At 57.0% G+C, this 19,661-nt stretch overlaps 1 protein-coding gene across 8 annotated transcripts in view; it reads right to left on the bottom strand.

Annotated features, from left to right (window-relative positions):
* The window catches only part of Adgrb1 (adhesion G protein-coupled receptor B1), a 72,828-nt gene that overhangs the window by 24,782 nt on the left and 28,385 nt on the right, over positions 1 to 19,661 (bottom strand). For 6 of the 8 annotated variants that reach the window (XM_076556077.1, XM_076556078.1, XM_076556073.1 and 3 more), the window contains 6 exons: positions 19,063 to 19,171; positions 16,068 to 16,211; positions 15,465 to 15,540; positions 15,204 to 15,306; positions 13,802 to 13,845; positions 922 to 1,063 (listed from right to left, as the gene is read on the bottom strand). In XM_076556077.1, coding sequence (XP_076412192.1) covers positions 922 to 1,063; positions 13,802 to 13,845; positions 15,204 to 15,306; positions 15,465 to 15,540; positions 16,068 to 16,211; positions 19,063 to 19,171 — 618 coding nt within the window. Of the gene's footprint in view, positions 1 to 921; positions 1,064 to 1,429; positions 1,538 to 13,801; positions 13,846 to 15,203; positions 15,307 to 15,464; positions 15,541 to 16,067; positions 16,212 to 19,062; positions 19,172 to 19,661 lie in introns of those variants that run through there. The other 2 variants (XM_076556079.1, XM_076556080.1) reach the window with 1 other exon arrangement.

Below are 19,661 nucleotides of genomic sequence, written 5' to 3'. Positions count from 1 at the left end.
GTAACACTGTGCCTTCCTTACTTTCCAGAGAATGATGAGGGGTGGAAGGGGGCAAGAATTTTGAGGTCCTGAGCTTCGTCTACACGGAGTTTGGACTCTGAGAGGGCCAAGATCGGTCTGCCCACATCCAGGAGAGAGCCAAGTCCTCTCTCCAGAGTCCTCCATTCCAGCCCAGAGGCCCCTTCCACAAGAGGGCTGGGCCGGGGGCCAGAGCTCAGACCCTGGCTCTTTCTCTTCCTGAGCCAGCCTGGCCCAGGGACGGTGCAGCTCCAGCCCTTACCCCCATTCTCCTAGCCTTCTCGGGGCTGGAGGACAGGAAAGCCCACCAGTCTAGAGGGCTCCTCGGCCAGCACCCAGGGCCCGAGGCAGCAAGCTGGCCTGAGATGCTTGTCACCATAGAAACCAGCAGCCCCCACAAGAATCACAGGAACAAAAAAGGAGGCCCCTGAGACCATGGGGCCTGTCTAGGGACTTGGGCCAGGCCCAGCAGCCTCAGCCACCCCCAGAACCCTGCCTGGGGACACAGCCACCTCCGCAGCCCTGGCTCCACTGGGGCGGGGGCAGGCAGAAGCGCTGTGTGAGAAGGAGCGCCTCTTCCCCTTGTTCTCTGGCAAGCCAAGCGAAGGGGTCCACAGGCCCGCCTCCCAGCCCCAGTTCGGAGGTCTCCAAGGCCCCAGGCCTCCAAGGAGAGTGGAGACAGGACCCACTTGGCAGTCACTTCCTGGGGGTCTCTAACTCCACACTGCCGCCCACCAGGCTCCCACTCACCCTCTCCAAGACTTCAACGGGCCACCGTGGCTGCCTGGCGCTGGGACCCCTGGGGGGGGGCCGGGCCCTGCGCCTTCCGCCCGCCCGCCCGCCCGCCCCGCACGCACGCACATCCCCGCCCGCGCCCCTTGCCCCCCGCCGCCCGGGTCTCACCGCGTCGGCGCTGAGCTGGGCTAAGATGGCGAAGGTGGAGAGCCGGTCACACAGGCAGCGCGTCCGGAGGGCGTCGAGGGGCACCGTGCGGCAGCCGCGCCAAGACCAGGGCCCGAGCTGCGGGGGGGCGGAGGAGGAGGGTCTGCGGGCGGCGGGACGGGAGACAGCGTCAGCGGCGGCGCGCGGGCCCCGCGCCCTCCCGGCCCGGCCCGGCCCGCACCTGCGCCCGCCGCGCGCCCGCCCCGCCACCGGGACCCGCCGCCCCGGCGCCCATGGCCGCGCTCTGCACCGCCTGCCGCGCGCTGGAGACGCGGAGCGCGGCCCGCGGGAGCGCGGCCCGCGGGAGCGGCGGGAGGGAGGCGGGAGCTGGCCCGGGGCCCGGCCGCCCCGCCCGCCAGCCTGCCCGGCTGCGAGACCGCGCGAGCCCGAGGCCCTGGCGCGGGGGCGCGCGAGGGGCCGCCCCGGAGCACCCCAGCCCCACAGCCCAGGGCTCTTCGGAGCTGGTGACCTTGGGACGGCTCCATCCCGCGCGGCAGCCTCCTCCAGGCCAGGCCGCCAGGGTGTCTGCCGCTCCAATCCCGGACTAGCGCAGCTCTCCCTGCAGGGAGCCGGCCCGCCGCTGGAAACTTCCCTCTGCGCGCTGACCCTGGCCCCTCCTGCTGCCTCCAGGCCTCCACTGGCCCCATTTCAGTAAAGCAAAGTGCTAGCTCTGTTCTGGGCGCGTCAGGATCTGAAGGGTTCCGGCAAATACCCACTCCTCCCCTTTCTGCCGCCACTGAGCTCCATCCCCGGGGGCCTGCTAGCCAGAAACTCTGACCAGAAAGTTGCTAGCTTCCTTCCTTCACCCCCTGGCCCTGGGGCTGAGCTTGCCCTGCAGGAAGTGCCAGGAGGCACCTTTCTGGGACCCAGTTCTGCTCCTGTCCCAGAAGCACCTCAGGATTCGAGCTTACAAGAGTTCCAGGTGGGAGTGGTCTTTTGAACCACTCTGAAGGGCTTGAAAGGATTCATCCCTTCCCAGTCCAAGGCTTTGGGAGGCCAGCCAGAGGTCCTCTCTGCACCCAGGAAGCTTTCAGGCTGTAGCTTCCATTCCCAGCTTGGATGATGGCCTGAGGTCTCTTCCAGGCCACATCCACATTGCCAGTGGAGACTGTAAAGTCCGCAGACAAGAATGGGCCGGCCTGTCTACACTGTAGGTGGGTTTTCCTTCTCTGTCTGGCTTCTTTCCTGATGGATTGGAGAACCGCCCTGTGCACAGCCCTGACCAACAACACATAGCCCTGACCCATGCACATTCATGCTAAGAACCGAAAGCCTGGGTTCCAGCCAGCTGCTTCCTAATTGCAGGAGCACAGTAACTTTCATCCCCTGGTCTCAGTTTCTTTGTCTCTAAAGAGGGAAAGGACCCCCCAACCCGGCATGGGGCTGCACAACTCAATGCCTGGCTGAAATGCATGGAGACAGGCACGGCAGCTCCAGGTCTCCGGAAGCTGAGCCCTCCTTGAATTCCAGGTGACTCATTACTTCCTTTCCCTTCTTGTGAGTCGGGTCCAGGGAGACAGGACCCTTAGCATCTGCATCTCCCTCCTTGGTGTCCCTCAGTCCCTCCGAAAGAATTACTCCAGAGAAGCCTGACTTAGGTCGGGGGCTATCCCAGGAGCGTCAGTGTTGCTTGGAGCTGTGGGGACCTCTCTCCATCCCCTAATGCTTGTTAGCTCACTCTGAGGTGCAGTGCAAAGTTAAGCTCCTGGGGTCCCTGGCCGATGGATGCCAGCCTTTGAGGCCCAGGCTCTATTCAAGGGCTCTCTTCCCACGGAGACAGAAAGATCACAAAGCAGAAATGGGCCAAAGGAAGGTCCTTCTCTTGCAGGACCTTTGTTCTCAAGAAAGCCTTTGAGCCCTGAGACCCTGTCCCGACAGAACTTTGCAGGTCCCCAAAGGGCAGCCACAGTACCAACTCCAAGAACCAAGACTACTATCCAGGTAGCCTTTCCCCGAGCCTGCCACCCCACATACCTAGCATTACCCACCCCTGATTATAAATAGCCCAGGGCAAAACCACATTGTCCCCCCACTAAAGAAGACTACAGGGAAGGAGCTAAGATACAAAGGGGACAGGGAAGGGAATGTGGATTCCCCCAGAAAGACCCCTGCTCTGAACAGTACCCCTATCTACAGAGGTTTCTAAAACCACACTTGTGTGCCAGACATGCCTCTGGCTATCTCCCTCCATGCCCACCCCAGGTCAGGAGCCATGGAGTCCTGGCTGACTGTACCCTCCCTCGAGGATAGAGGTGGAAGAGCGACAGTCTCATGCCACAAACAACAGATTAGACACAGACTAACAAATGCCATCAGCATGCACACATTCCAAGAAAACCCTGTGTGCTGGGTCTGCATGCCACCACTGGCCTGTCCATGTGGGCCATGTGGCTGCTATCTAGAACAGGACACAGAGCTCTCAACTATCCTACCTGCCTGATGGTTGCTGGGAAGGCTTCAGGGGACAGTACCCTGAGGCAGGGTAAAGGGAGCTGGGCTGGCAGCCTGGCAGTTTCCCAGAAGCCCAAGTCGGGTCCACAGGGCGCCAGGCTGACAGCGGCTGGTCACCACCTGGGAGACCGCCAGCCTGAGAGCCAGTGTTGCCCAGGACCTCTGCTGTGGCATCAATTAGCGTAGCCTCCCAGGGGCAGAGGAGGAGCGGCTGCCACCTTACCCAGCTGAGGGTCACCAGGGCCAGACTCTCCAGTCCCAGGCTGTGGAGAGCAGAGAGGGCACCTGTGTGGGCCCAGAGAACCAACCAGCCAGCCAGCCAGCCAGCCAGCCAGCCAGCCAGCCAGCAGCCAGGGCAGAGCTAGCCTCTGTAAGCTGCCCAGACTGCCATACGGGCCCGCCTCTGCCTGCCCACCCCTCCAGTCAAGTGCCACGTGTGTTAGGAGTATCGTGGGCACCCCACGTGCAGCCCAGGGACAGGTCCTCTCCTCACCTCCCTCCCCAGCTTCCGCTCTGCTCTGAGGCGCCTGTGTGTTTCATCTCCCATTCTCTGCCACAGCCTCAGGTCAGCTTTGTAGACACTAAAAAGAAGCTGTGAGGGTACAGCTGACCACACAGCAAGATGGCAGCGGGGCCTAGATTCCAGCTCGTCTCTACTGCTGCCCCCCAGCCGTCCCCGTCTGAACCCTAGCCGAATGCAGATCCGATCCAGCCCTTTCAGCAACCTAGAATCCTGACTGGCCCTAAGCCAGGAGGAGAGCTCAGTTCGAGAAGCCATGGAGCTGTCCTCGAAGCCCTGGACCTCAGCATGTCAGCACAAGTGTGGAGGTCGCCCTCGCGGGTGGACACTAACGTGTACCTTTGACACCCCACCTGTTGAAGGTGGGGGAAAAGCTCTCAGCCTCCCTTCCAGAGTATTTTAGCAATCGTCTTATACTCAGGTCCTGATTCCTAACATCTGGAAACTCTTCCCCAAGCCTGACTGAAAACCATCCTTCTGCAGGGCTGTTTGTTCTCAACTGCAGCACACACAGGCATCCCTTGCTTGCTTGCTCGCTTGCTGCTCTCACAGTGGCTATTGCCACCTCTCCTCCGAGCCTCAGAAACGTGATCTGGGCCAGCCAGCCAGGTCCCTACCCTGGACCAGAACTTAGGAATCTGGGTTAGTCATACCTGCCCCCATGTCCTGGCAACAGGTCCAGGACTAGAGAAGGAGCTAGGTCAATGGCACCTTCCTCAACACTGAGTAGCAAGGGTCTGGGGTCATAACAAGGAACCCTTTTCCTGAGTGAGTGGAGGCCTGCAACTCTCGGACAGGACCCAGGGAAGGGCCTCTACTCCCAGGGGCCCAGGATGGATCGGGACACTGTCCACCTCTCTACCTGCCACTAATGACCTTTCTCTATCATGGAAATTATATTTAGCGTCTGCCCAGATGCCCAGTGATATACATGTCAGCACACATGTGGAGACAATTCTCTGTCCCATCACTTCACTTCTGATGATCCCCTGGCCTGATTCAACTTCCTCTACCCCAAACACAGGTCCTGACAGGTCACAGTCATTCCCCCGCCTTGCAGACATATGTGTAAGGTAGGGTACCCAGTACCGACCTTAGGCAAGTAAGGCAGGAAGGATAAAAGCTCTGAGGATACCACTCACGTATTCCATCCATGGGAAATGCGTCCACTCCCCTATCCCTGCCTACACTCTTTGTAGTTCACCTGCCCCAGCAGCCTCTGTCAAGGTGGTTGCCTCCTGTTGGCCTGGCCCCCCATGGGAACCTGCTGGGATCCACCTGGCTCCTGCATCCCAGCTCAGCCTCAGCTCTTGCTCTCCACCTGCTACCCCACACCATTCATCCAAAGACCTTTCCAGGCCCCTCCTCACTCAAATCCAAGGCCATACTGCTCCTCACAGTCCTACAGGACCACTGGGGACTGGCCCCAATCTCCTAGATCACAACCACACTTTGGCCAAGAACCTTAGCTCCATGTAGCTCTCCCTAAACCTGGGAGCAGCCACAACTTCTAATGTGCTTCCAAGACAGTGTGTCCCCCTGTCCCAGCACCTCCATGCAGCTCCAAGAGTAGGGTCACAACCCTATCCCCAGGTCTCAGGGACGGTGGTCCAAGAAAGGCACTGACTAGCAACTGACCAGCAACCTTCTATAGGCACCTTCAGTAGTGCCCAAAAGAAGTTTGGAAGACCCCAAGGGGATAGGCCTGCTGCTGACCACACACTCAGCTTCTGGTTCTGTTCCAGTACCTGCCAGCCCAGCCCAGCCCCAGGAGGGAGAAGTGAACGGAGAATCCTGACCCCACCCTACTCAGAGCTCTGCTGCCAGCTAGGCAGTGGGTATGCGGTCCCCTGTGCTTGTTCAGAGAATGATAGAGCCTGCGGGGCCTGTGTGTTCGAGGAACATGAGGGGACAGTATGCAGAGAGTGCATGGAGCCCACCTCCCACCCACCAAGCAGGGGCCCTCACTGCATCGTGATGCCTCCCGCCAGCCCACGAGCAGGTGCTATTATAGGACTGTGCCTGTCGGGGTCCCCTTGGATCTGATGGGCTAATTCACACCCCAGTATGGATGACTCATAGGGTATCCACCCACGCGGTATAAAACAGCCAGGAGTGGGCACAGCGCACCCCAGTGGGGGATCTTCGGTTCTGGGCAGGGGTGGGACTTGAAGCCTCTGCATTTGAGGGGTTCTCAACTGTGCCTTGGAGGTCCTTCCTGAGCCAGCCTCGACCTGCACCCCAGAAATCAACTCCCTGATCCATCTCCACCCTAGGTCTCTCCTGTTTATTCACACTTTTATGCCCAGTTCCCTGTCCTCCCCCTACCCCCCACCCCCCGCACTGACTTCTCTCTCCACATTGAGATGGATGTTGCTGCCGCCTCGAATGCCCAAGCTCTCAGCCTGCTCTCCCTGTGAGGGCCAGACCACTGTGTCCAGACCTCTGGGCCACTCCACCCTGCTAGGCTGGCACCCCTCCTGGCTTATTTCTGAGACTCTAGGTTTCTGAGATCCAAACACCTGTGGTCTGGCGCCCCGAACTATGAAGCTGGCGCCACCTGAGCCCCTCTTTGCACCCCAGGTCTTGCGGGGCCTTTGAGCCGTCTCCTGTTCCCACCTCCCAGACACCGATCTCCTCTTCTCTCCCATCTGGCGCCAGACACTCTGTACTGGGGCTTCTGGTCTCAGACTGTCCCCCTCTGTGCCTTGGGGCTCCTCTCGGGTTACCCAGGCAGGGCACATAGGTCATGGTTGTTTGTGGGACAGAGTGGGGAACATGAGGACAGTGGATGCTGGCTCCTTGGCCTGGCAAAAATGACCTGGCTTGGGGAACAGGGTCCAGCTGACTATGCCTGGCTCAGGAAGGTGTTTGATACCTGCCCTAAACCCCTGCCCATCTCCTAGGCTCCTGCCTAATAGGCTCCTCCAGACACATCCATCTGGCCTGTCACCCCACCACCACCAACAACAACCAGTCAACAGGCCACTGCCAAGACTCCACAGCACTCATGCTCTAGCATCCGATGCCTGCTGAGCTAGACCCTTGCTGAGCACTGGGTACTCCTGGTATTCCCCCTAGCTCAAGATGAGGTATACCTCATGTCCACCCTAGCCAGCCTAGCCTCATCTCCAAGACATCTTCCCAGACTTCCATGCTAAGCCTTCCTCTCCTACCTGCCCTATCATACCTGTCATATGGTTACTGTGGCCTGACTCATGACCTGTCCATAGGGGGAGGGAGATGATACCCACAGGGAGTCTGTAAATCTTTCCAGAGCCAGCCTTCTCTCATAAGACCTATGCCCACAACCTTCACCCTCAGAACCAGCACCAAGACAACAAGCCAAGGCCAATAGCACCTGCAGTCAGTAAGTACCACTAGCCACCATCCCTACCCCGGCATACTTCTACTACCTCTACCACCACTTACACATTACCAAAATCATCTTCACAGCTACCATAATATTACCACTGCCATGTCACCACTACCACTTCCATGGCCACTGCCACCATCCCTGCTACCTCCATAGGTGCCATATCATCATCAACATCATCATCATTAACATCATCATCATCAACATCATCATCATCAACATCATCATCATGGCCACCACAACCACCACTGCACCACTGACATCCGCTCCATGGTCACCATGTCTCTGATACCACCTCCATACCCACCACCTCATCACCACCACCACCACCACCACCACCACCGCACCTTCATAACCACGGTCACATCATGACACCACAGCCACAGCCACTCCTGCATCACCAATAATAATACTACTTCCATGGCCACCACCACGCTGCTGACGCCCCCTCCGAGGCCACCATCATGTAGCAACCGTCACCTCCCTGGGCAGCCCCACATTGCTGAAACCACTTCTACGACCTACCACCATGTCTCTGACATTGGCAATACCATCACCACGGCCATCATCGCCCTCAACTCACATCATCATCACCCCACCATCACCAACAGAAGCACCATGACCTCTCATTATGTTGGCAACACACACACCCCATGCCACCATCACTCCCACCCACAGCAACACTATCGTGAATGGTGGTGCAACACTCAGCACCACCAGCAGCCTCAGTTTCACCAGCGGCAGCATCACAGACCACAGAGCCGCCACCACCATCATCACCCTGTCATCAGCTCCTCTCTCACCACCCACCCCATTCTCCACCGTTCCCGCTCAGTGCAATGACTCCGGCAACGCTCTTCAGTCCTCATCACCATAGACATTACACAATCCTCCTCCCTCACCACCGCATCCCCAGGCCGGTGCCAGCATCAGCTACACCAGCACTGACATCATCACCATGTCTACTAATGCAGTCAGCCGTGTGTATCACTGATGCTAAGACCGTCGGCACCAGCCAAAGCTCCAGAGCAGGGCAGCACCACCTTGCCCAATGTGTCTTCCTTCATAGGGACTAGTGACCACCTGCTTGCCATGGGCATGCTATTGTCCTGCCAGTAACATCTGGCCTGTCTCCAGGATGGACACTGTCCCCAGAATTCAGCTGTCTTCTTCAGCTTGTCACACTGGTGGACCCTCTCTCGGGAGCCTCAATGTGCTCCCTGGCCTGTCAGGTAAGAGCAGACAGCCAGCGAACCTGCCCTTTTGTCTTCCCCCCTACGACCTTCCTTCCTGCGCCTCACTGCTCACCTGATCCAGCAGACCTGGTCACGCCATCATCCCACCACCTCCAGGCAAGGGCCAGGAGCAGGTTCCCACATCACTAGAGCCTTCCAGCTAACGGGAAAGTCCTTCCCCTGTGTCTGCCTTTCCACATGCCCTGCAATCTGAGAACAGGACCCACACCAATTCTACCTCTGCTAGGTCATTTCTGAGGCCAGAGAGCCTAGTCTCCACATCTAAAAAGAGGTATGGGGGCTACAGAAAGGGAACCCCCAGGCCTGGGCAGCCACTTCCCCTGCCAAGTATGTTTTCTGTCCTGCTCCCTAGCTCCCTCTCCTTGGACCATTCACTGCAACTCCAGTTGCACTCTGCTGGGTCTCTGCACACCCTGTGCTGTGGCCTTGGGTTCCCACACCCTCCTGCCGAGGTGCGCTACAGTCCTCATGGAGTGCTATGAGGTGGCATGCATCTACATGGCTTACTGTTTTCCTCTGGGATGACATCCTGACATTCAGCACATTGTCAACCACGACCACAGCCCATTTCACAGAGGTAGAAACCAAGGCTCAACATGATGGAAGCTTGCCCATGTAACCAGGGGGTCAGACAAAGACCTCTGTATGGGTACAGGCCAGGGGTCACTTGTAGTGTCACTTACGGGCCCACATGCCCCACTGGTTCAGCCTGGGGAGTGGATGGGGGACGCTGCAAACAAGAGCCCAGAATCCTGGGCAAGGTGGGGACCTGCAGAGTAAATGGCTCCCTGGAGTGGCAAAGGGGGGTGGCAAAACCCCTATGTTCTGCTCCAACTCAAACCCTCCACCCACTCGGAAGCCCCTGCTTAGCCATGTTATAAGGGAAGCAACTGTAGGCGAGCCGGGGCTACACAGAGAAACCCTGTCTCAAAAAAGCAACCAAACAAGCAAAAAGAGGGGTCAGACTCTTGAAAAGATATGCTTTTGGTTCCTGAAGTTAGTCCTGGGTTCATTAGGAACCTTCGAGCCTTGGGTTAGGCTCTTTGGCTGTGAACCTGGCTCACAAAGGACAGTGCAGCAGGAAGCTCTTTGAGGGACATGAGTGGACCTAGTGGGGCTTGGCCGTCCACCCAGGAAAGGATCTAGTTGGGAAGGAACGCTTGTGGAGAGGGATAGCCCTAACAATGCCTGAGGTCAGAGCTCTGGCCGTCCTGCCCTGGGGGAGACAGAGCTCAGTTGCTTACGACCCTCCCATCATCGTGGCGACCTGCCCACTTGCTAGAGTAGCCAGATGAAGCGGGCCCTTGTGCTCTCTTTACCCACTTCCTATGACATTGGCCCCTTCCTCAGGCACCTGTTTGTCCTCTGGATCTCATTCTCCATTCAGTCATTCACGCTGTACCCTGCAGTCCATACCCCACTCCATCCTACTTCTGAACTGCTTACCTTCCTCACTTCTGCCCAGCACTGCCGATCATGACCTACTTACTCAACCATCTAGTCCCGCCTCCCGCTGCCTGTTCCCACTCACAAATAATTCCTCATCCTAACAGGTGGCAGAAGACTCCGGGAATACACATATGACTGTCACTGTCCTCCTCAGGGGAGACACACAAAACTAGGGCTCTGTGGGGATGCAGCATGGGCAGTCTATTGTAGCAAGGGCTGCTCCCTTCCTCCCCACTTCCTACCCTAGGCTCTCACAACCATTGGCTACGCTTCTATAGGGGCGTAAAGAGACTGAGCTCTTGAATCCTGTTGCCAACTTAGAGTTCAAGACCCAGATCCAGGGACATGGGTGACAGACATTGCATTGAAGGACTAGGGTCACATCAGAGGCTCTGAACAAATGTTTAAGGAGCCCAGACAGACATCTCCAATGTGGACACCGCCAGAGTCTGTGCAGGTCTGTGGGGTTCCTGGAGGAAAGGCAGGAAGAGAGGCTACACTGTAGAAGGAAGCCTCTGGCTTGTTCTCTAAGTGAATGCGTCACGCTATCAACTGTCCCACATGACTGGAAGAGAGGGTGATCCTCTGAGCACGTGGCCTACATGGAATGAGTGTGAGCCAACTCAGTGGTCCAACAGAGACAGGGAGCAGGGCTCAGCCTAGGACCAAGATCAGGGTTCAGTGTGTGAGGAGGGTCAGCATCCAGGTTGTGACTACGGCCAGAGCTCAGTGTATGATAAGGATCAGGGCTCAGAGTGTACCCAGGGCGAGGTCAAGATCAGGATTTAGTGTATGATGAAGGTCAGTATTCACTGTGAGAGCCAGATAAATGATCAATGTATGACCAGGATCAAGGCTCAGTTTATGTGCAGAATTAGGGCTGAACGTGTGACCAGGGCCAGGGCTCCATTTGCAATGAGAGTCAACATTTAGTGACAGAGCAGAATCGGGGTTCAGTGTGTGACCAGGGTCGGAGCAAGCTTAACCTGTGACCATGAGGAGCATTTGATCAGAATTAGGACTCAACGTCCCAGTTTAGAGTCAGGACTCCAGGTACGGCCAGTGTCTGGTCTCAGCCCACTTCTGGTTAGGGATCTGGGCTCTACCCTAGATTACGATGGTTTGGTTATGGGTCACAATGAAAGTACAAAAAAGGTTACCCTTTATCGGGTGACAGTCACAGAAGGCTCTCCTCTCCCCCTAGTGGCCAGGCCATTCCTTGGTCCCTTAGGCCTGTTCTCAGCCAAGCACAAGCAAACATGGGCCACACCAGGCAGGTCAGGGACACCGGTGGTTAGGCAGTGGTGGAGGTGGGCCTTTGCTCTGCCACCCTTCATGCTTTAGGCCAATGGGAAAGCACTCACATTCGCAAGTCACAGCAAAAGCCATGGCCACCAGTTGTGGCATGAAGAGCCACTGAATGGAGAGCAGAGGAGTGACCAGGGCATGGGCAAGTGACAAAAACCAGCCTGTCTACCATCCAGTCACCCTCCAGCCTCCGTTTAAGGGTTCTAGCTACTTGTTCTGAGCAGTGTCCTCAACCACCACTGGGTTTGGCTAGCTATAGCCTCTGGAGGCCTGGTAACCAGTCAGTTGGGGGGTGGGCAGTGTGTGATCCCAGGATAGACTTGTACCTCCACTTAGGCACAGGCCACTCAGCTGAATAGGTATCATTCTGCTGTCCTGGGGCCTGACCTTCCACAGTCCAGTTCTCAAGGGCTGGCGTAGAGCGTGCCTAAGGTGACTGAGGTCAAGGTCACCGCCCACAGCTGTGAGAGCAGGGCAGGTGGAGGCCACACTAACTTGCAACACCCGAGGGCTCACCATGGTACCTTAGCAGCCCAGATCCCACCCAGGGTCAGGCAGCTGCCGGCTCCAAGGTTAGGAGTCTCAACTTAAGGGATGTCTGATGGGCTGTGGCCTGGCAGGGGACAGTGTCCTTGACTGAGCTGGGAAGTCGGGAACATGGATGGGGCTGCCCCCACCAGGAGGCTGGTCTTTACTAGGAAGAGGGAGGGCTCTGCAGGGTGCCAGTGTGAACTAAGAGGATAAAGAGGTTGGCCACCCCTCCACAAGCTGCCACCATTGAGCCCTCCAAGGGAAGTCACTTCCATCGCCTAAGCGCAAAGTCCTAGCATGCCCATGGCAGTCCTGGGGCAGGGTGGGGGACGGGGGGAGGGGAGCTGTGAACCGTGAACTCAGAACTGTTCTCCCTTTTCCTTTTACACCCTCTTCTGATCTCCTATGCAAAGAGCACATGGCCCTCACAACGCCTGAAGAGATCCATAGACAGCAACACACCCGAAGGCTGGCCTTCCGGGCTGCAAGCATCTCAGCCTGGTGTCGGACCCGCAGCACGCAGGCCCGTGTCCTGCAGGTGAGGCAGGACGGCCTGGCTCTGCACTCAACATTACTTTGCCTTAGCAATGGCTGTTCCTTCTGCTGAAATACTGGTCCTCAGACACCCACCCCACAAGAGTCTTCAGGAACTCTGTGCAGAAATCAGCCCCCCCACACACACACACAGCACACACACACACACACACACACACACACACACACACACACACACACACACACACACAGACCACTCTGCCCCTGCTCAGAAGAGTACCACACAACCTACTGCAAAGCCTTCTGAAGCCTTGTTGGTGTAGGACAGGACCTGACTTTGTTTTAGACTAATGCTTTGACAACGCACTGTCCCTCTTCCCTGGGATGGAGGAAATGAGGGTTGGAACCTCATAGGCCAGTCATCAGTGGTCACAGTCACCAGAAGATGGATGGTAGATAACCCCACAGAACAGCTCACTCTTTGCACCCCTTCATGATGTCTCCGGACCATGCTTCCCGAGCCTCCCTGAGCCCTCCAAGCCTTCCTGCTGGTGCCTTGACTGCACCTCTCTTGGAACCTTCTTCCTCTCCCAGACCAGTCACTCGGGAGACCTTCCCTGCTGCCTAGGACATGCGCATCGCTACCCGGCCCACATCATCAGAGCTTGCTACACATACCGTCAGTGTCTGGGACCACCTGAGTTCCCAAGCCACCTGGCCAGGGGAAGGGAACAAAGTCTCTGTACTTAACTTCCAACCAGACCATCCTATACACAGCCCACCACCAGGCCTCCAGTTTGTAAGGCCTCACCCCAAGCATAATGGCCTTCCTGGCTTCCACGAACACTATTCCAGCCTGCCACACACTTCCGTGTCCCTCAGGAGGCCCCTCCTCATTTCCCCATCATTTCACCTAGGACCTTATTCCAACCAGGAGGCTCCACTCTGTGTCAGAGTGCCCTGGAGCAGGCTGGTGCCCACCATGTGCTTGAAAAAAAAAAAGTCTGAATTCAGGGTCCAGGGTCATATGATGCTGCTAGAGACACCTGGGGCCCTTGCCCCAGTTGATTATTTGGGGTCTCAGGGTCCTCCACCCCGCAGCTGTCTAAGTCCACAAAGCCACATTCCCAATTCTCAGTGCTTGTTACCTGCCCCAAACCCAACATTGGGACAGGATGGCTTGAATTCCCCACTTCAGCATCTAGCGAGGACACACCTCTCTGGCCCTCCTTCCCTGCGCCATGGACTTCCCTAGAAGAATAAGGAGGGCAGGCCAATGACTCTGAAGCCAGACCTGGGCAGGAAGAAGGGGAGGGCTGTGCAGGGGCACCAGTGGACCGGGAACCAGGGAGCGGAAGATCCACTACCTAAAACCAGCCCTCCACTACCCGACCACACTTCAAGCTTCCCCCACCACCCCACGGCCCTGGGGCTACCAAGCCCAAAAGAACTTACCCATCTGTCTCATCCCACAGGATACAAGTCTGGTTGGTGGTGCCCTAAGAAAGAAGGAGGAGTCAGGGCCATTGCCACCTCTAGTCACAGCCTGGGTCACACTAAATCCACTCATGGGGACACTATATATGCCGCTGATGCCTTCCCTCAAGAGTCTGCATTGTGTGAGGTAAAAACTGACGTTCAGAGCAGTTCCAGGTTAGTTAGGCCTGGCTTGACCCCCTCCCTCCGCCCACCAATGCCCAACACATGACTTTAGACAGTTCCTGTCCCTTCTCTGGTCCAGCCCCCATGACGGGGCTGGGCTAAAGGACAAAGCCATGTCTGAAGGGGGGGGGAGTTAGATGCTCCTAGGGGGAAAAGCTGCTCCGTTGCTGTCCGTGGTCCTGAAAGCAGGACCTTGAGAACATTGCAGGGCGCCATCCCTGAGACGGCTACTGGCGGGGATCAGCACTGGGAAGGTGGGAGCAGCCGCCGTGGGTTTGTCTATGCTCACAATAGCTACATGCCCTGGGCATTCATGAGCATTACTTGTTCTTGTTTGATAAGGGAAGGGAGCCAAGGCATAGAGAAGGTAAGCAACTCCCCCAAGGCCACACAGGAGAAAAGGACAGGTTTGGGTTCTTCCTAAGGTTTCCTATACCCCTGGCCTGGGGACTGGGGTGTGGCACTGCCATGTCCTGGCCGAGTGATGCAGCTGTCTTGCCCCCTTGGGGTTCTTACTCAATCTACTCAGAAGCAGAGACAGCAAGCTGTAGGGGCCTCAGCTCTAGTCTCTGAAAAGTCCTATGAGAGGACAGACAACCCCCGTCCCCCTGCCCAGCTTCCTCATGCCAATCAAGGTATCCAAGCATTTTTGGAACTGGGGACCTGGCATGGTCACACAGCAGTTGTGGCCTGGAGTCCTAGGGAGTTTTGGGAGGATGCTCTTGGCACTGTCTTCCCAGAGGTCCTGCATGACTTGGCCTGGTAGAGTCAGCCCTGACTCTGGCAGAAGGTAGCTCTCACATGTTCCCAGCAATGTGGCCTGGGGAGGGAGTTTTGGAGACCTGCTTTGGGGTAGATGGCCTGTCACACAGCTCCCTAGAATGCTGGGCCATGGGCACAGGGGCAGCAAGCGGATCCCCTCCAGGGATCAGGATCTGGAGTGGAGGGAGAGAAGCTAGGGATTGAGTCAGGGGGCAGGTTGGAAATGGGCTGAATTTCAGTATCCGCATGAATCAATCCACTGTGTGGCCCTGGGTGAGTCCCTAGCTCTAAAACTCAGTTTCCTCGCTTGGAATTTAGATGAGAGCCATTCCAGTTGTGGCCCTCAAGAGTAGTGCCCGAGAGGAACGCGCAGGGGAGCACCCAGAGCTGGCGAAAGTGTGCCCCTGCACCCACGCACATGGGCAGCACTCACATTGTACATGTGGGCAAACTCAATCTCCAAGGGTGTGAGCAGGGACCGAGGCGGGGGCTTCACCGTCACGGAGATGACCTTGGAGTTGAGGACCGTTGTGTTCCTGAGGGTATCCAAAGCATCAAAGGCTGTCAGAGGTGTGGAACGGCGCCGAGCCAGCCTGGTAGACCAGCCCCAACCCCAGCCCCACCACGCCCAGGCCACCAGCATCTTCCTGACCTCCCACAGGAGCCCAGGCTATCCCCTTTCCGTGACACTCACCTCTGCAGGGCCAGGAAGCTGCCCAAGTTTCGGTAGAGCACAGTACCAACCACGAACACGGACGAGTCATCAGCCTCTGGAAGGAAGCATCGGTTACCCCAGCCCGGCTACTGCCCACTAGCCTGGACCTCACCCCAGGGACCTCCACTGTCCCATCTATTGGGTCCCATCCAAGGTCCTGACAAGAAAAGGCCTGTGCTTCACCCCCCACAGATGCTGAGGTGCAGCTGGGATCTGGGGCACCACTCTGGGTCAACATGGGGAGAGAGGACTAGTTTATTTCCTCAAGTGACCCCACAAGAGATAGGGGGAAGCAAGACACATTTCTCTCCCTGGGAACCCATGTCCTTGTCGCTGTGTGATCCACCCGGCCCCTCCCACTCTGCCTATACTTCTGGCTTAGGGTAGTCCCCAGGCACACTCCCATGGAGGAAAGGAAGAGACTCCTGCAAGGAGACGGTCTCAGGAATAACAAGGTGTACCAGGGATGTTCCCTAAAACTGGAGACCATGCACAAAACCCTACAAGAAATACCCCAGGATGACAATCCTCAGACTCTGGGACCCTGGTTCTTAGCAGGCCCACCCCATTCCCAAGCCTCACCTGCCAAGCCTGTGGAAAACACACTCTTGGACACAGTGACCCTGTCCTCTGGCACCTTGGCCCAGTCTCCTGTGGCACGCCAGCCCTTCATGGGGAAGCTGATGTCGGTGGCCCCGCTGGCTGGAAGCTTGTGGATGCTGAGCACTAAGGCAGGGAAGGGACAAGATAACGGAGCATCACCCACCTGGAATGTCAGCTGGGACCCAGGCGGCAGGCCCTGGTGCAAGACGATGACACAGTTTCCTGAGGCTAGTCCCCGTGGCCAGGCTGCAGTCAGGCATGAGCGCCAAGCCTGTAGACCCTGACTCCCACACTCACTAGTTCCTCCACAGGCCCTCATTCCCAAATGATCAAAAAACCCCAGAGCCCAGGACTGTATGGGACAGCAGGCCAGAATAACTATAGAAAGTCTTATTCTTTGTTTTGTTTTTGTTTTTCAAGACAGGGTTTCTCTGTGTAGTTTTGGTGCCTGTCCTGGATCTCACTCTGTAGACCAGGCTGGCCTCGAACTCACAGAGATCCGCCTGGCTCTTCCTCCCCAGTGCTGGGATTAATGGTGTGCGCCACCGCCGCCCAGCAGGAAGTCTTCAGTCGTTTTTTTTTTTTTTTTTTTTTTTTTTTTTGGTTTTTCGAGACAGGGTTTCTCTGCGTAGCTTTGCGCCTTTCCTGGAGCTCACTTGGTAGCCCAGGCTGGCCTCGAACTCACAGAGATCCGCCTGGCTCTGCCTCCCAAGTGCTGGGATTAAAGGCGTGCGCCACCACCGCCCGGCTGGAAGTCTTATTCTTAGTGATTCAAACCTGACCAGGCCCTGTCCAGCCTAGTTAGCATCGAGGCTCAGACTTAGCCACTGTGGTCAGGAAAAAGTCAAAGGCGGATCCTGCGGGCACAGAAGGATTTACAGGAGCTAGGCACCCATCGCGGTCCCAGTATTCATTCCCCTACCTCACTGTGGTCATGGATCCGTTCTGAGACCCACTCTCCACCTTCTTCTCCCTCTATATAGAGAGGGGAGTGGCTGAGCTTCAGGCATAAGGTCTCTCTACTTGGGTGGGAGGTCTCTATGAGGGAGGGGCAGCAGGTGTGGAGGGAGAATCCTGGGTAGTATAGTCAGGTCGGATGCTATTCTCCTGTATTCTGGCCTGGCAAGCCTCTACCAGAGGCAGACCAATCCAGTCTAGCACCAACCTCAGCAGGATGGTCCCTTCTCTACTTTAGGAGATATCCTAGAGGACTTCCCTGCCTGCTACCCCATCTTCCTCCACCACATGCACACTGGCCCAGCGATCCAAGGCCGGGAGGACAGGGCTGAGAGGCAAAGGGAGGTCCCTACTAAGTGAGGTCGCCTTTCCAGTTCCATCCAGGCTCTATAACCCACCTTAGGCACACATCCTACCCTTCAACCAGTACCACAGCCTGGGGTTACTTGTAAAGCTGTGGGAGAGAGGGAGCTGCTGACATGCAGCCATGCACCCCAGGCATGGTCCCTGTGCCTTCTGCCTTTGATCTGTCTCGCCTACTCTGCCTGGCCAGGCTCAGCAGCCTCCCCACCTACCTGGTCCTGTCCTCCTTCGGACCATGAGGCCTTGGGAACATGAGGGTCCTCCCATAGTGTTCCATAAGTATCTGCCTTACCAGAGGCCATGGGGACAGAGACAGGCCTCCCTCTGAATGCCAGCACCCAGCTGGCCCTTGGTGCTGCTGAGGCTTCCCAGGGAATGAACATACCACCTCACTTGGCACATGTTTCTGAGCCCCAACTGCATGCTCACGGCCATTACATGCTGAGAAAGATAAGTGGGCAGCAGAACCCTCTGCGTGTGCACGTGGAATGGGGACATGGCCTGTCGGTAGTGGCAACCAAGGGGGGTGATGTTCCCACACAGGGTAGCCAGGAAGCCACTGCAGAGGACAGGAAAAAGAGGGACATCGCCCAGGGAGAGGAGAGGGAAGGAAGCAAAGAGCCTAGAAGTGGCAGAGAGCAAGGGGTGAGGTCTGAATGTGGCAGCCACCTTCCAAAAGATGGTCCTGTGGGTGGAAGGCAGGGAGGTACAGAGGCAGAAGCATGTGACTCTTAGGTCCTGTGAGGGGAAGCTAAATCAGGGCCCCAGGCTAGGCTAATAAAGACATGGCAGGCTCAGATGGACACTGGGCGCTTTTGACTCAACTAGCTTTGAAAAGATGAAGCCACAGGCATGGAGCTTGGGGAAAGGCTTGGTGCTAAAGGTTGATGGAGCCTGGGGCCAGGCTGGAGGGTCAGGTAGGTAGGCAAGAGACCCAGTGAGGAAGAAGGGCCAAGTTAGTCTGAAGTGTGACCTGGTGGAGGTAGGGCAGGGAATTAGAGCAGAGACAGGTATCAGTCTAGGGTGCAGTGGGGACTCCAAGGCAAGAACACAGTGGCTTCATGCTAGAAGAGTGGTCACTGGTGAATGAGCTGGGGACAGAGCTGGTGAGGGAGTAAAGCCAGGTGCTGGGAAAAGATTTAGAGTGGGAGGCTAGAGTCGCATCCTCAGGGGATGCAGAGCTGGAGCCTAGATAGCGGGTCATCTCAAGCACTGGTGTCTATTTGTGAGGACAGCTACCAGTCACCCTCAGGTCCACTGACCAGTCTACAGCTCCACTCTTAAAATACAGGAAGGATGAGACTGCAACCAGGCAGATGCCTGCCCCACTGCTCCTAGGCTTTGTAGAACTGGAGGGCAGAGAAACAGCAGCTGCAGAGGTGGCTCTGGGGTGACAGGACAAAGGGGGCCTCAGCCCCAGAGGTGGCTGGGCTCCCGCATGTGTCCCTGGCATGAGATCTCCACGTCTCTGCCTGGATCTCAGGTCCCAAAGGGCTCTGGATATCAACCCCCTGGACTTGACCTAAGCCCCAGGCTAATAGGTAATGGCAGCCAGTGGCTGCAGAAGGGTGGGGTCATCTGTTCCTTACAGATGGGAAAAATAAGGCAGGGACCGGGCCCAAAGGCACAGGACCAGGCCATGGAGGTTGCTTACCCAGATTGTCGGTCACCTGGTAGGCATCCCTCAAATCCTTCATGCGGAAGCCGATGACATCCACGAAGTCCTCCACCAGCCGAAAGAGCTCCTTGGCATTGGGGCCCATCTGGGGTAGGGAAAGGTGGAGGAACTCGAGCTGGAGGAGGTACCTGCGCCCTCCCTTCTCCTCCTGGCCCCTCCCCTCCTCTGCTATCTCCTTTTCTAGGCCCAATGGGTCATTCCTTTGCAAAGCAGGGCAGCAGGCAGCTGACCTCTGAGGGTCCATTTGCATTTTACGGATAAGGTCAGAGGCCCAGAGAAGCTGCTGCGGGCACCACGGGGGTCCCTAAGCTGTAGGAAGGGAAAGTGTTCCAAATATTCACCGTGAGGGTTACGCCCTGGGGTTAGGGTGGCAGCAGGTTTGAGGTCTGCTGGAAGGAAGAGAGAAGATTGGAGAAGACTCACCACACCCCCTCCTCTGGACATACCCAGTGATCTTAACATAGTTTCCTGCTCTCCTCATTCAGGCCCAGGGAAAAGCCACTGTGCTTTCATGGGTGGGGAAACAAGGCCTATGGGGTTTAGTGGCTTTTTCAAGGTCTTGTAATCGACAGGAA

This window comes from Peromyscus maniculatus, chromosome 20 (genome assembly GCF_049852395.1).
Source record: "Peromyscus maniculatus bairdii isolate BWxNUB_F1_BW_parent chromosome 20, HU_Pman_BW_mat_3.1, whole genome shotgun sequence".
Lineage (NCBI taxonomy): Eukaryota > Metazoa > Chordata > Mammalia > Rodentia > Cricetidae > Peromyscus > Peromyscus maniculatus.
This window is presented reverse-complemented; position numbering and strand designations above follow the sequence as displayed.